Below are 13,100 nucleotides of genomic sequence, written 5' to 3'. Positions count from 1 at the left end.
GGAAAATATTAGTTCCAGTAATTCTTCAGTAGGGAGTAAACAGAACTGTTACGTCAGACGTGTTTCCATATGTATTCAAGAGTTTGTGTAACTTTAACACTCACCCTAAACTGTTAGTACCAGATTATACGTATTTCCAGATGAGTGCTAGAAAATTTCATAGAAAGGAATGTTTCAGGGCTAATAACACCAGCTATTGTGTATTTGCTTGTACACCTGAGTATATGTTGATAGCTTTTGTTACCTGTTTCTGAGCTTTTATCTCTAATATACCTTTATGCTATACTATAGCTTCATACAATTGTGGCAATTTTTATTTAAGTTGCTAGTAGATATCAATAATCTCACACTGCCAATTCCCAGGACTCTTTCATAAAAAAAAAAAATCCTATACGTAGACACGCATAAACATATACTTATTTTCTATTAAGTAAATTAAGAAGTTTATTAACTCAGCAACTTTGAAACTGGCATTGTATCCTGCTTATATTCTTTAATTCCAGCTCATTTGTGGTAAGGCACAGAACACCAAGTATGTCCACAAGAGTGATGAGTAGGTGAGGGGAGCTTTGCAGCACAGTTTTGCCATTAAGTGCCTGGGAATTTGTACAGAATAAATAAAACCTTTTTTTATTTTTATTAGTATTAAGTTGTCATTGCTATACCAAATCCAGCAGGAAGCATAAACAGAAGACTGTCATTTACTGAGTTTCCGCTTTCTCACGTGCCGTGTTATTGACACTTTGAAACTACAACACTGCTTAAAATTTGACCCCAAAACACAATTTTCTGCAATATACCATTATTTTCCATGACATACATACCCTTTCATTCTAAAAATACTTCAGCGTTACCTTCACCTAAGCCAACCCAAGAAAGCGGACTACAGGTCACAGCTAAGCAGAACAAACTTATTGCAAAGTTACTCATACTGAGATCATAGGAACAGGTTGAAATTAATAGCCACATGTAGCACTGAAGACCTGATTTGGGCAATTACAAAAATAGCTGTAAACATGAGCATTGAGCACATCCATCACATTACACGATGGCTTGTAGAACTCCTTCTTCTGAGCCCAAGCTGTTGACTGTTTACAGAGAAAATGATGAAATGCTGCTTGCCCCAGAAAAAACAATTTTGCAAAATAATGGTTTTCTTGAGTTCCTTTTTTTTTTAATTGTTGTTATTTTGTTTTCCCATAAAATTAATTGTAAGTGTATTTTTTAAAATTAACAGGCTAATGGATAATATTATATACATATATACACACATACACACATATATATATAAACAGAAGCTCTAGCTACATCCTTTTTACCTTGCACTAAGATAATGACTAATTGCTCCCCTACTTCTTCTAAGCACTCTTTCTACAGAAGTGTTCAGACATTCGTCTAATGAGACAAAAGGAAAAGCCGAGAGAGGGATTTAGGACAAAACCTAAGTGGGAAATGTTCATAATGATAGAACACAAGGGAATGGCACAAAACTGCACCAGGGCACGTTCAGACTGGATATTAGGAAAAACTTCTTCACCATGAGATTGATCACAATGAGATTGCTTCCTAAGGTGGTGGTTGATGTGCCAAGCCTGTCAGTGTCAAGAGACATTTGGATAATGTATGAGCAAGTGTATATGGGTTTATTGAAGTAATTTCTTATTGCTGTTCCCTTACCCTTCTAAACTTAGATCCTTAAATCACCTCCTATATTACCTAATTAATAGTTAACTTCCTTTAAAAAAAAAATAAAAAATGTTGCTCCAAAGTTGGAATGTTAAATGCCTATGCACACTGCTTGAGCCATCATTGTGCAACTGCAGCCCAGAAGGCCAACTGCATCCTGGACTGCATCAACAGAGGAGTGGGGGCAGCAGGGGAGGGAGGTGATTGTCCCCCTCTGCTCTACCATTGTGAGGCCTCACTTGGAGTGCTGTGTCCAGGTCTGGGGCCCCCAGAATGAGAAAGATGTGGATCTATTAGAGTGGGTCCAGAGGAGGGCCACAGGGATGATCAGAGGGCTGGAGCACTTCTACTGTGAATACAAGCTGAGGGAGCTGGGGTTGTTCAGCCTGGAGAAGAGAAGGCTCTGGGGAGACCTTACAGCGACTTTCCAGAACCTAAACGGGGCCTACAGGAAAGCTGGGGAGGGAATCTTTGTCAGGGAGTGTAGTGATAAGACAAGGGGGACAGTTTTAAACTAAAAGAGGGGAGATTTAAATTTGATGTTAGGAGGAAATTCTTCACTCAGAGCGTGGTGAGGCACTAGAACAGGTTGCCCAAAGAAGCTGTGGATGCCTCATTCCTGAAGGTGTTCAAGGGCAGGTTGGATGGGGCTTTGAGCAACCTGGTCTGGTGGAAGATGTCCCTGCCCATGGCAGGGGATTGGAAGTGGATGATCTTTAAGGTCCCTTCCAACCCAAACCATTCTATGATTCTGTGATTGCAGAATGTATCCAGTACTGTGGTCCAACAGTGTAGGTAGCAACAGGTGCTATGTGCTGACAGAGCAAAGTGTCTGACTTCATAAGGATGCATCTCTGCATTGGTGTTCTGCCTCCACAACAGGCTTCCTGGAGCAGCAGTAATGCACAACCTCTTCTAGCAGTAGAAGTCATCATGAGGTGAAGCCAAAAAGAGAAGTTATGGCCACAAGAAGTTAGGCCTACTCCAAGGTTCTCCTGAAGTGGAGGCTACTCGTGTCTATGAGAGGCCACTTAAATCACTGAGTAAGAACATTTGAAGGCCATATTTGTTTAGCACTTTGATGCTAAAGAAGGAAACGAGAGAGGGCAAAAAGGAGCTGACACATTTAAGAGCTGAAAACAGTCTAATGATGCACTAATGACACATTCAAAGGATATTTTTCAGGGAAGAGTCATGTTCTGAAGTAAGTCTGTTTAACTGGCAACTTCTCTTTCAACAGATCTGCTTTCTTTGTGTATCTGACTCTGCTGGCACAATGGTAATGCTCCAAGTAAGGAATATTAAATAAATATTTGGATATAAAAGCTGTTACTTACGTGTAACAACAACAACAAAAAATTAGTTTCAGAATGTAACTAAATTAATACCATCACTCTTATGCTTCTGACAAATTTACAACTGCTTTTTCCTATCAATTTAAGGAAAAACACAGAAAAAAAGAAGGTACTACCACTCTTCAGTTACATATTAAGATTAGCAGAGATGTAGAGATATTTAAGCTATTCTCCTGAAATGAAAAACCACATATCGCAGTACAGTTAGCAGGTCTGTCTTTTTCTTCTTTTTCTTTCTCCATTTTTCTTCTTGAACAGAGCTGCTAACTGTGGCTGCTCACATCACAATTGCTCGCTCATAAAAAGAAGACATCAGTAAGGAAGTGGGACAGATTATCTTCCTCCGTGCACAGGATCAAACAATAAACATATTAGGAAGCAATTAAATACTAATATCTTCTCGTGGCTGTTCCTTGTCAAAGCAGCTCTACAGCAGTCAAGCAACTTCAGTCCACGTGTTAGATATTTCAGGTGTGTTCTCCACATAGGCTAACTAAAATGAAAAGGACTTTTCCAGAAGTAGTGTCATAATGAGCAAAGACACAGGATTCCACTACTTATTTACCATTTTTCTTTCTTAACTAAAAAAAACTCTGTAACTCTATTTCGTGTCTGCCTTTGAAAAGTTCCTGTCATGAACACCAAATTAAAAAAAAAAGAAAAAAAAAAAAAAAGGGAGGGAAGGAAAGTGGAGATGAGGGAAGGAGCAGGGAGAATATGTTTCCTCTGATCTTTGGCATCATTTGAATCAGAACCAAAAGCTGAACTGAATTTCTGAATTTATTATGCTACTTCTTGGCTGTTAGAAGTAGTTCCAATAATCTGAAAATTATTACTTGGCAATGTTCAGTATTATTGTTTTACGTCACATATCTAAAAAAATTTCCTTTTTCAGAAAGTTCTACTTAACTACTGCATTTCAAAATGTACCACTTACTATACTCTCATCTGTTAGACATCTGTTACTCTCATCACTTACTATACGCTCATCCGTTCTGTAATAGGTAACACAGATGGCAGAGCCCTGGCTTGAGAGTTCCGGCACTAGAAAGTGGAGATGATGGGAGAGTAAGTCTTATCTCATTTAAATCTCAGATAGAATGAGCACTATATATTTGACCAAACAGCTAAAGAAGAAGCTGCTGAAACAAGAAGCAGCTGAAAACAACACCATGTGAAAAACAGCTGCTGCAAAAGAACGGTGTCATTCATACATTTTGAGTGTAGTCAGGTTAATTATCTTATATTTTCATTCTAATTTACTTTATGGAGTCAGATTTTAGAATGCTTCAGAACTTTTTCTGGGTATAGTATCAACATGTATCAAAATCAAAAAAAAAAAACAGTAAAAGGAAATAGTTATGAGAAACAGGAAAGTTTATAGTCATCGCCTTTTTTTTATTTTTTATTTATTTATTTATTTTTTTACAGCAAAGAGTCTGTTTCCTATTTTAACTTGATGGTTCACATTTTCTACTGTCAAAACAAGCATGGCTTTACTAAACTTGTGGAACTAATCCATTTTATCCTGTCAGAAGACATGTCCCTAGACTCTTGATTTCTGATGCCATGAGAACAAAATAAAACGCTATGTGACCAAGTGACTAAAAAAAGGCCACTTTAAAATCTTCAGTAAATATAGCAAATCTGCTTATGTTGGCAAGATATTACCTCACTTGCAAAAATGACTTATTTATGCACTTTCAGAGATATCTAAAGAAGACTTGCATTGTTTTACTTGTCAAATGTTGGATTGCAAGCATGCTTATTATTTGCCTCTAGTTTAGATGTCTATTTTTAAATCTTCTTCTTGAAGTATTCTAATTATCTTGTGTCTTTGTTGGATCACTGTTCTTTGAGAAGCATTGTTAAACAGAAAGTTGGAATGTCTCAAAGAAAGATGGCCAGTTATTAGCACTTTGGATGACTTTCAAGACACTAATTTAAGCCTGATAGCATCTGGCAAAACGCTACGTACTGACTACCTTCTTTACTCTTGGAAAAGAATATATTCTCTGTCTTGATTATTTATTACTAACTTCTTCATATCATCTTTATAGAAACGTTAAAATTTAGGATATTGGGGTTTATTGTACCTTAATGCAACTACTGCTGGATGTCTACCATGTCCTTTTCAATATCACAGACCTTCAACATCATTTTAATCATGAAATCAATGGGATTATTCACGTTGGATCTAGCATTAGAGCTCCTGTTCTAAGAAGAAACTCTCTCTCAAACACATGTACTTCTGTTTCAGATTTCATTAGAGAAGAACATAAAATACTATCAAAATCATCTGGACTATATTTTTAAGCAAAATAGCATAGCATACTTTTCATCGCACTTAGGCATAATGTAGTCAGCATCATGAGGTTCTATATAAAGGTTGTTTATTGTTCTACACACCTGGCTGCACTCATGATTTTCTGTATATGTACACTAACTGTTTTTCAGAACAATGTCAGGTGGTGAGTAGAATAACTGCATTTTAATTCTAGAAAAATTAGCTGAAAGCAAAAAGAGCAACTGTGTGCCATGCTACAATTTAATACCAGAATCCTAACAGCCAAAGGTAAATGGTTATGAAGGGCACTGGTACTATTAGATCATTTGGTTTCATATGAAGCATACAATTTTTTTTTTGAACAGAAGAGGAATACAGGAAACTATAACTTTGAAGGATGCTTTGCCTTTCCCTTCAAGTTGGAATACAAATACATTTCTTGCTATTTACTTTGAACAGTTGTCATATACCACCCAAATATACATAAATTATTATATAGATTAACCATGGCGGATTGATGAACTTTGTGATGTTCAAAGTATTATTTGTAAATCCAAAACCTTAACTGTATTAAAACTGTCTACAGACTGCAGTATCAAAGATGTGCTATTATCCTCAAGACTCACTACTTCTTATACTGATTGCTTTACCTACTCACACACCAAATGCTTTATCTTTCAAGTCTAAAACCGTGACCTGCAGCTGTAACTTTCTGATGTTCCTATTAAGTTTCGTTATTCATACACAGATCTTAGAGAATCTTACCTTTACACCATATGGTTTAAATTAATTAAAGTCTCCCAAGATATCACCACCTAGCTTCATGTCTAGTTAAACATGGGGAAGAATATGCATCTAACTTCAATGAAATTTAACTCTTGATTTAGGTAAAAGAACATCCTTGAATTGATACTGAATTGATACTTTCTGAATGGCATTCCTGAGTTTGCCTTCTCAAAGAAATTTTCCTCTACAAAATCAAGTGTGTTAACTTCTCTGAAGTTCTGTTAAATGAATTACATTTAACCTATAAGAAAGTACATAACCATGCCATAGGGTAAAAGCTATTCAAAAATGTAGTATATATTTGTGGATTCCTTCTGCAATAATGGTGCTAATTTGAAAGACCAGTTCTGGTACAAGCAAAAAAAAAATTAAAAAAATGAAAGAGTGGCTTGCTATTGTTTCAGTGGCCATTTGCTAGTATACTTTTCAAATCAAATACAACTTTCAAGTGAATAACCTATTTTGATTTAAGTAGTGAAAAATCTTTAATTTTTCTTTTCCATATCCTTTTGATATATATATATATATATATTTATTATTTTTTTTGCTACCATCTTTCCTTCTTGTGAGAAGAAGTTGTTATCACAGGTTACTTTTCCATATTGTATTCTAATACTGCCCTTCCACCCTTCTCATAGCAAACCAATGGAAACTTTTGCTCTAAAATCAAGGGGACCTATCTTTTGCCTAACCTCCTCTAACTGAAACCAGTTACTCCTATTCATTTCTTATTTACATGTGAAGTCCACTGGTATTCCATTGTCCAAACTTCACAGATGAATGAACAAAAAGTGAAGCATATCTACATTTTTTGCCCAAACTTATTTCTAGAGCAACATAAAAAAACTTACACGTGTGGCTTCCAGTTACCTTAATGGCAGCCGTCTGGTCAGCATCAATACATAACACTGAAATTTTACCCAATGATGCACAGTGGTAATGTAGTAATTTACTAAACCATCTCAATTAGCTAAGAAATATATATATTTTTTTTGATAAAGAGAACATTTTGCATTTATTTCACCATGGCTTCCATAAGAATGATTATTTTGTTTGTAATAAAAATCAAGCAGCAAAAATAAGTAGCATGAATCTCTCTCCTCTAGCCAAGTGTGCCTCTTGTTTTACTTTCACTGTAAAAATAATCCTTCTGTAAAAAATACAGGAATATATTCAAATTTGGGGAATCCCACAGTGAAGGATGCAGTTTCACATTAATTTCTGAGTACTTTCAGATAATGTGTATCTGAAGTTAAAGCATTTCTCCCAGATTTTGACCAAGAAACAGAGCAGGTTGCATCATCAAAAGCTGAAGAAAACTCACCTTATTACAAAGTCATGGCTATCAATCTCTTTTCCACACCCACTGTCCAGAAGGATGCCAGAATTTCCAACAACTGCACAGGTTTTAAATCGGCGATTCTTCATTGGGGAAACCTCAGGGAGAAGGCTGTGCAAATTCTGAGAAATATTTAGGGTGCGACGTCTGTCCAGTACATAATGGATTACATCTCCTGGCTTGAAGCTGCTTTTGACCACTGAGACATCTCTTTCAGCATCCAAGAATCGAAGTATACTCTTTCTGGGTTGACAAAAAAAAATGCACAGGTAAGACCCAGAATTCACTGTTAATCTAATAATAACAAAGACTGTACAGAGCATATAACACAATGCAGAAGGTAGCATCAGACAGACTAAGGTCACATCCCATATTCTAGAATGGAGTTAGAGAAAAGTTGTTCCAGAATTAAAATCTTGGTTACAACATCATGTGTAAATACTGCAGTGAAAAATTTCAATCCCTCCATAGAGGTGAAAGCACTGGGAGACCAAGGGAAGATGACTTTAAAAATTAGGCAGTATATACTATTTTAATGTTTTACAAACCTTTGGAATATTCACCTATTTCCAAAAAGACTACAGCAGTTTGTTTTCATAGAAACATGACAGTTAAAAATATGATGTATTTATGATTTTGGAAATAAATGTTTCACTGTAATCTCATGTCTCTCAAATCTGCTTGGTTCAGTAATGGCCCTGCTTTCTTATAGTTCATTATTACACCATAAGAGCAACACACTGAGTTTAACATAAACTTACTACTAATTAACTGAAGTTCAGCCAGAGTTATTCTAATTAACTGGAAGTAAGAACACCTACTGTCTTTTACACTGATTTAAGCAAAATCAGCTTAAAAACACGCTGCAAATTAAACTACTGCAGCTCAACGTCTAGTCACGCTGTTACCTGAACTCAAAGAAACACTTCTTGGGAACTCAATCATTGCTTTAAATCAGTTTAGCTTGATCCTCTAGCTTGCTTCTCTGCCATTAAATGTTTAAACTATTAACAGGGTTCATACACACATGATCAAGATAACAGGGTTTAACAAGCTACCAGAGATCAAGTGGCACTATAATTAAGCATTTGTATAGTCCCAGTGCACAGCAAACAGGTGAAGTTTTCATACTTAAATGTCAGCTGAGGAAGTTAAATCCTGGTAATTTGTACCTGCTTATGGGGTGGTAAAAGCTGAAGCACTTTAAGTACACCAGTTCAAAAAGACTCTCTTAATGACTGCAGCTACTTACAGACTGATACCTGCACTGGCAGTCTCCTGCAGGCTGCAGTACCTGTCTATCCCTAGGATAAAATTCTGTGAAAGACCCCAGGCCAGAGCTGCAGGAGCCACTGTTAGCTCAGGATTGCAAATGAGCACAGCCTGATGCACTTGTGCCCACCTCTGCTCTGCAAAGCATGAACGTTTGTGAGCAGGCATGAGCATCACACCTATCTTAAGCGCACACTTAAGTCCACTACACATATGGAACAGACAGGTCATGTTGAACTCAGGCAGGGTATCACCATGTGTTAATACAAATAGAAATTTTTGTCTCTGCAACACTAGCAAGACAAGAAAAAGAGCAGTAACTTTACACTTTCCCCTGCTGTCAGCAGGTAAAATGGGATTTAGAATAGAAAATCTGTTGAGTAACACAATGCTATTTTTACGTAATCAATTTTTAGAGCAGAACTTCCTTAGAGCAGATCAAAACAGGAAAAGATAACTAGAGATGCCACTCCAGCAGTTGCAACACCCACTGAGAGACAAAGGGGAAATAATCTCACGTGAAAAGGGATGAACTATAGGTACACGCCATGCCCACCAGCCAGCTCTTGTGTCACTGCCTTAAGAGGGAAGAGTAAGTCTAACCCTTGCAGTTCCACAAAGCACTCACTCTGGAATTGACCTTAAAAGCCACAGGGGAAGTGAAACACGATAAAAATATATTTTTTTAAGTGTTTCCTCTCACTTCCTACATGAGGACAAGGGGGAAAAAAAAATGGCCTGAGCTGTCTTTTACAGCTGTCATGTATGAATGAAGCAGCATCAGAGCAAAGACAGATTTCACTGAAGCATACAAGGGACTCAGAATAATGGAGAAGGGTGGAGAATATTAAAATCGCGAGTACCAAAAACTTTTAGCAAACAGTGTAAAAGGCCAGGCAAGGTATTCTGTAAAGCAATATAACGACTTCATTTCAGCCTGTAAGTGTAATGGACTTAAAATCCCCATGGGTTTGATAAGTTCATTTTGTGGGTACTCTGCAACAGATATAGAAATGACTACAAAATGAAAAAAAAAAAGTAAGAAAGAATGACTTGCCCGATCTAAGAGTATTGTAAGTGATTAGAATTATTAATTAGCACTCATTAAACAGGGCTGCAATTTCCAAAATGTCTAATGAATTTCTTTTTCAGTAAGATTTTGAGGTGGGCAAAAGTTACTGAATCTCAGTATCGTCTCCTATATTTTTAACCTGAAGTTGTCATTAGCACATTCAATTGAGTGCACAGATTTTATAGTGTACATAAGAAACAGTGTCACTAAGAGATGTGTAACAATGCTAGCATTAAAATTTGTAATTACCTGGCTGTATCCAAGTATCTTTTAATACTAAAAGAAATATGATTATAAATGCAGATGTTCGTGTTATTGTTTTTAAGTTCCTCTGTGCTACTGACTCATCTGTACCATGGAGATAGCAGTACTTCCCGTTTTCACATAAATGTTGAGAGAAAAAAATAAACTAAGAGATATAATAAAACGTAAAAGTATGAAACATACATGGGTGTTTCAATCAGTCTTTCTTATGGTTAATAATAAAAACATGTTTAAACATCTATTCTGTTCCAGGGCACAGAGCCCTGAAAATAGCACAACAAGGTTATTCTGATTAAATGGATATAACAAAATAACTCAAAATAAGTGCTAATTTACATCCTGCTGCGCATAAAATTCAAAAGCAAGCTCAATTAGAGAAAGGAAAAAAACAGCATGATTTTTAGTGAACCTTGAAGAAAAACTGTTAAATAGATGGAGTCTCTGCAACCTTAAGCTAGAATGTGTAAAGAAACTGTTTTATCCGAGGTAGCCTTGAAGTTTTATTTTGATGAATAAAACAATACCTGGGGCATGGCCTGAGCCCTTTGTGGGCAAGTGAGGCAGATGTGGCTCATGCTTATCTGGAGCCCAGCAGCTGTTTGCAACATGTTTACATGACTCACAGAAACATAGTGTCACAACCTGTGGTTGGCCTGGGATTTTTCTTTCATGACCAAAACCAGATGTTCATAATATTTAAATACCGAATACAACTCCTGGTTATCCAATAAAGTACATGTTAACAGCATTTTCATCAAATAGCTTTCCAAACAATATAAAGTGTATTATTCTGGGTCAAAGTGGTGATATTATTCTACCTACATGCATTTTTCTAGTTTGATTTTGTATTCTTTGAACTACACGAGGCAATGGCTGCTTCACGTTCATTTGCCTCCAAACTGCGTGGTTAACAGAAAAAGGAAAAAAAAAAAAGAATCACTGAAACATTTAGCTTCTAGGATTGCAAATAAATTTCCTAGCAGTTTTCAAGAGCAATGACATACAACCTCTCAGTACAAGCCAGAATAGGCCAGAACTCTGTCTCCACTTTTCCTGGGAAAATCCTTCCTTCTGTACAAGGCAGTTCCGGAATGCCTTGATGCTGGAGCACTAGGGCTTGTCTGGCCAGGAGCTCCAGCCATTTGGGGAAGCCCCTGACCAGCAACCTCAGCATCCAGGAAGCCAGGCTAGCTCACTACCCACCACATTATGGAAACAGAGTAGAACTAACAACTACCTAGTCCACACCCTGCCCTGCTGAAGATACACATTTATCAACATCAGGCCGGCCCATGTTTACCTAACATATTCCTAACAGCCTCTCCAGTGGTGGAGACTCAGCAAACTCTCCATGGTACCTATTTCACAGCTTCCCTATCCTTATCGGAGCACCATATTCCTAGTGCTTTCTTGCAACAACTGCAGCTGTTCTTTTTCCTTTCACTTTGTACATGACAGATGATTTCTCATTACTATTGGTAACAGCCTTCATTTAACTGAGGCTTGGAAGCCACCTAACTTAAAAAACAAAACAAAACAAAACAACAACAAAAAAAAACCACTTCTTTTCAAGGACAGGTATTTGTTTTAGGTCTTTGACCCTTCTCATTGCTGTCCTGCAGGCTTTCTCCAACTGATTTACTCAGGCCTTTTAAACAACTTGGTTTTCCAAAGATTCTACTCTAACCCTTGCAAGTCCTGATGTTGCTTCACATTCCCCAGATGGAGGGCAGAAGGTGACTCTCAGCCATTGATATCACCGAGAACTATGACCTAAGTAAAATATACTTTTTTTCCAATGAAACGCTGCTTCCCTTGAACACGTTTTCTTAGAACTCCCTTTCAGTTAGGCTAAAGAGAATTACACAAGCCTCCTTGGCCAGAACATACTTAGGAGCACTCGCAGACCCCCTGTCGCCTCAGGAGGCAAACAGGAGCTGGAGCAATCTACAAGGGCAGGCTGTGGCTTTGTGTTACCGCAGAGTTCTTTCTTGTTTTGTTGTTTTTATTCAAGAACACTAAAAATAATCCTGTCCCAAAGGAGCAGTGCTCTCCAACTCTCTGCTTGCCTTCAGCACTGAAAATGAAACGGATACATAAAGCCAAACTGTATTTGTAAAAGGAAAAAATGAATAGTTCAGTTTGATTAATTATCTTTCCTCTCCCGTACATCCTTTTTATGCTCTCTCAATGCATACTGATCACAATGAGTCCCCTAACAAACTAAGAACAGTTAGGAGTTTTAACCAGCTTTAACAGTGCAGCTCTGATTCTTGAATATGCTCTTCATGCAACTGCATGGAAGATTTTTCACATGCTAACTAAACAAATTACATATATCCAAATGATTTTATTTGCTTTATAAGGCAACTAACCATAAATAATTATTTCAATTTCTAAATATTGTTTTGATCATTTTGATAGTAGCTAAACAGTCTGTTAAAGTGCTGATTTCATATCTCTCTTAAACTGAACCTAGGCTTTTCAAGTTTTAGATTTTTTGGGTTCTTTTGATTTCATTTTATTTTATTTATTTATTTATTTTGGTACAAGAAAACATACAAAATCCTCAGGACATTCCCATGTCCCACTGAAGTCACTGCAGACTTTTCCTTCCATTTAACTTTGAAAATTTTCAAAGGTTTGGGTTTGTTAAAAAACATGCATAACTGCAAGTAACCAGGGAAATGTTCTTGGCAATCACCAGCCCCTAGAGGACCACACCACCAGAAGTGCTGTATTATGGGCAGTTGCTGTCTGACTCCATCTCAGTTCCTCATGCCCTTTAGGGTACCCAGGCTCTCCCTTGACCAGAAAGGTCACTTCTGTAGCTGAAGCATGTACTAATCAAGCTACAAATCTTCAGTGATTTCCAGCGAAAAGAAAAGTGGTCTCTTAAACACAGCATGACACTACTGCTGCTTACCATATGAAGACCAGCCATATGTCAGCTTTTAATGAGTCAAAGGGAGCTGGAGTCAGAAGAAAGGAGTCGATGGAGTTAACCACCCCAACTGACAGAAAACACTGAATTTTCAG

At 37.1% G+C, this 13,100-nt stretch overlaps 1 protein-coding gene across 1 annotated transcript in view; it reads right to left on the bottom strand.

Annotated features, from left to right (window-relative positions):
• ST8SIA4 (ST8 alpha-N-acetyl-neuraminide alpha-2,8-sialyltransferase 4) overlaps positions 1 to 13,100 on the bottom strand; it is a 58,370-nt gene that overhangs the window by 35,653 nt on the left and 9,617 nt on the right. The window contains exon 3 of the mRNA XM_080573925.1: positions 7,439 to 7,696. Within this exon, the coding sequence (XP_080430051.1) occupies positions 7,439 to 7,696 (258 nt within the window). The remainder of the gene's footprint in view (positions 1 to 7,438; positions 7,697 to 13,100) is intronic.

This window comes from Anser brachyrhynchus, assembly GCF_964034855.1.
Source record: "Anser brachyrhynchus genome assembly, chromosome: Z".
Taxonomy (NCBI): domain Eukaryota; kingdom Metazoa; phylum Chordata; class Aves; order Anseriformes; family Anatidae; genus Anser; species Anser brachyrhynchus.
Note: the sequence above shows the minus strand (reverse complement) of the source record. Positions and strands in the feature narration are given on the sequence as shown.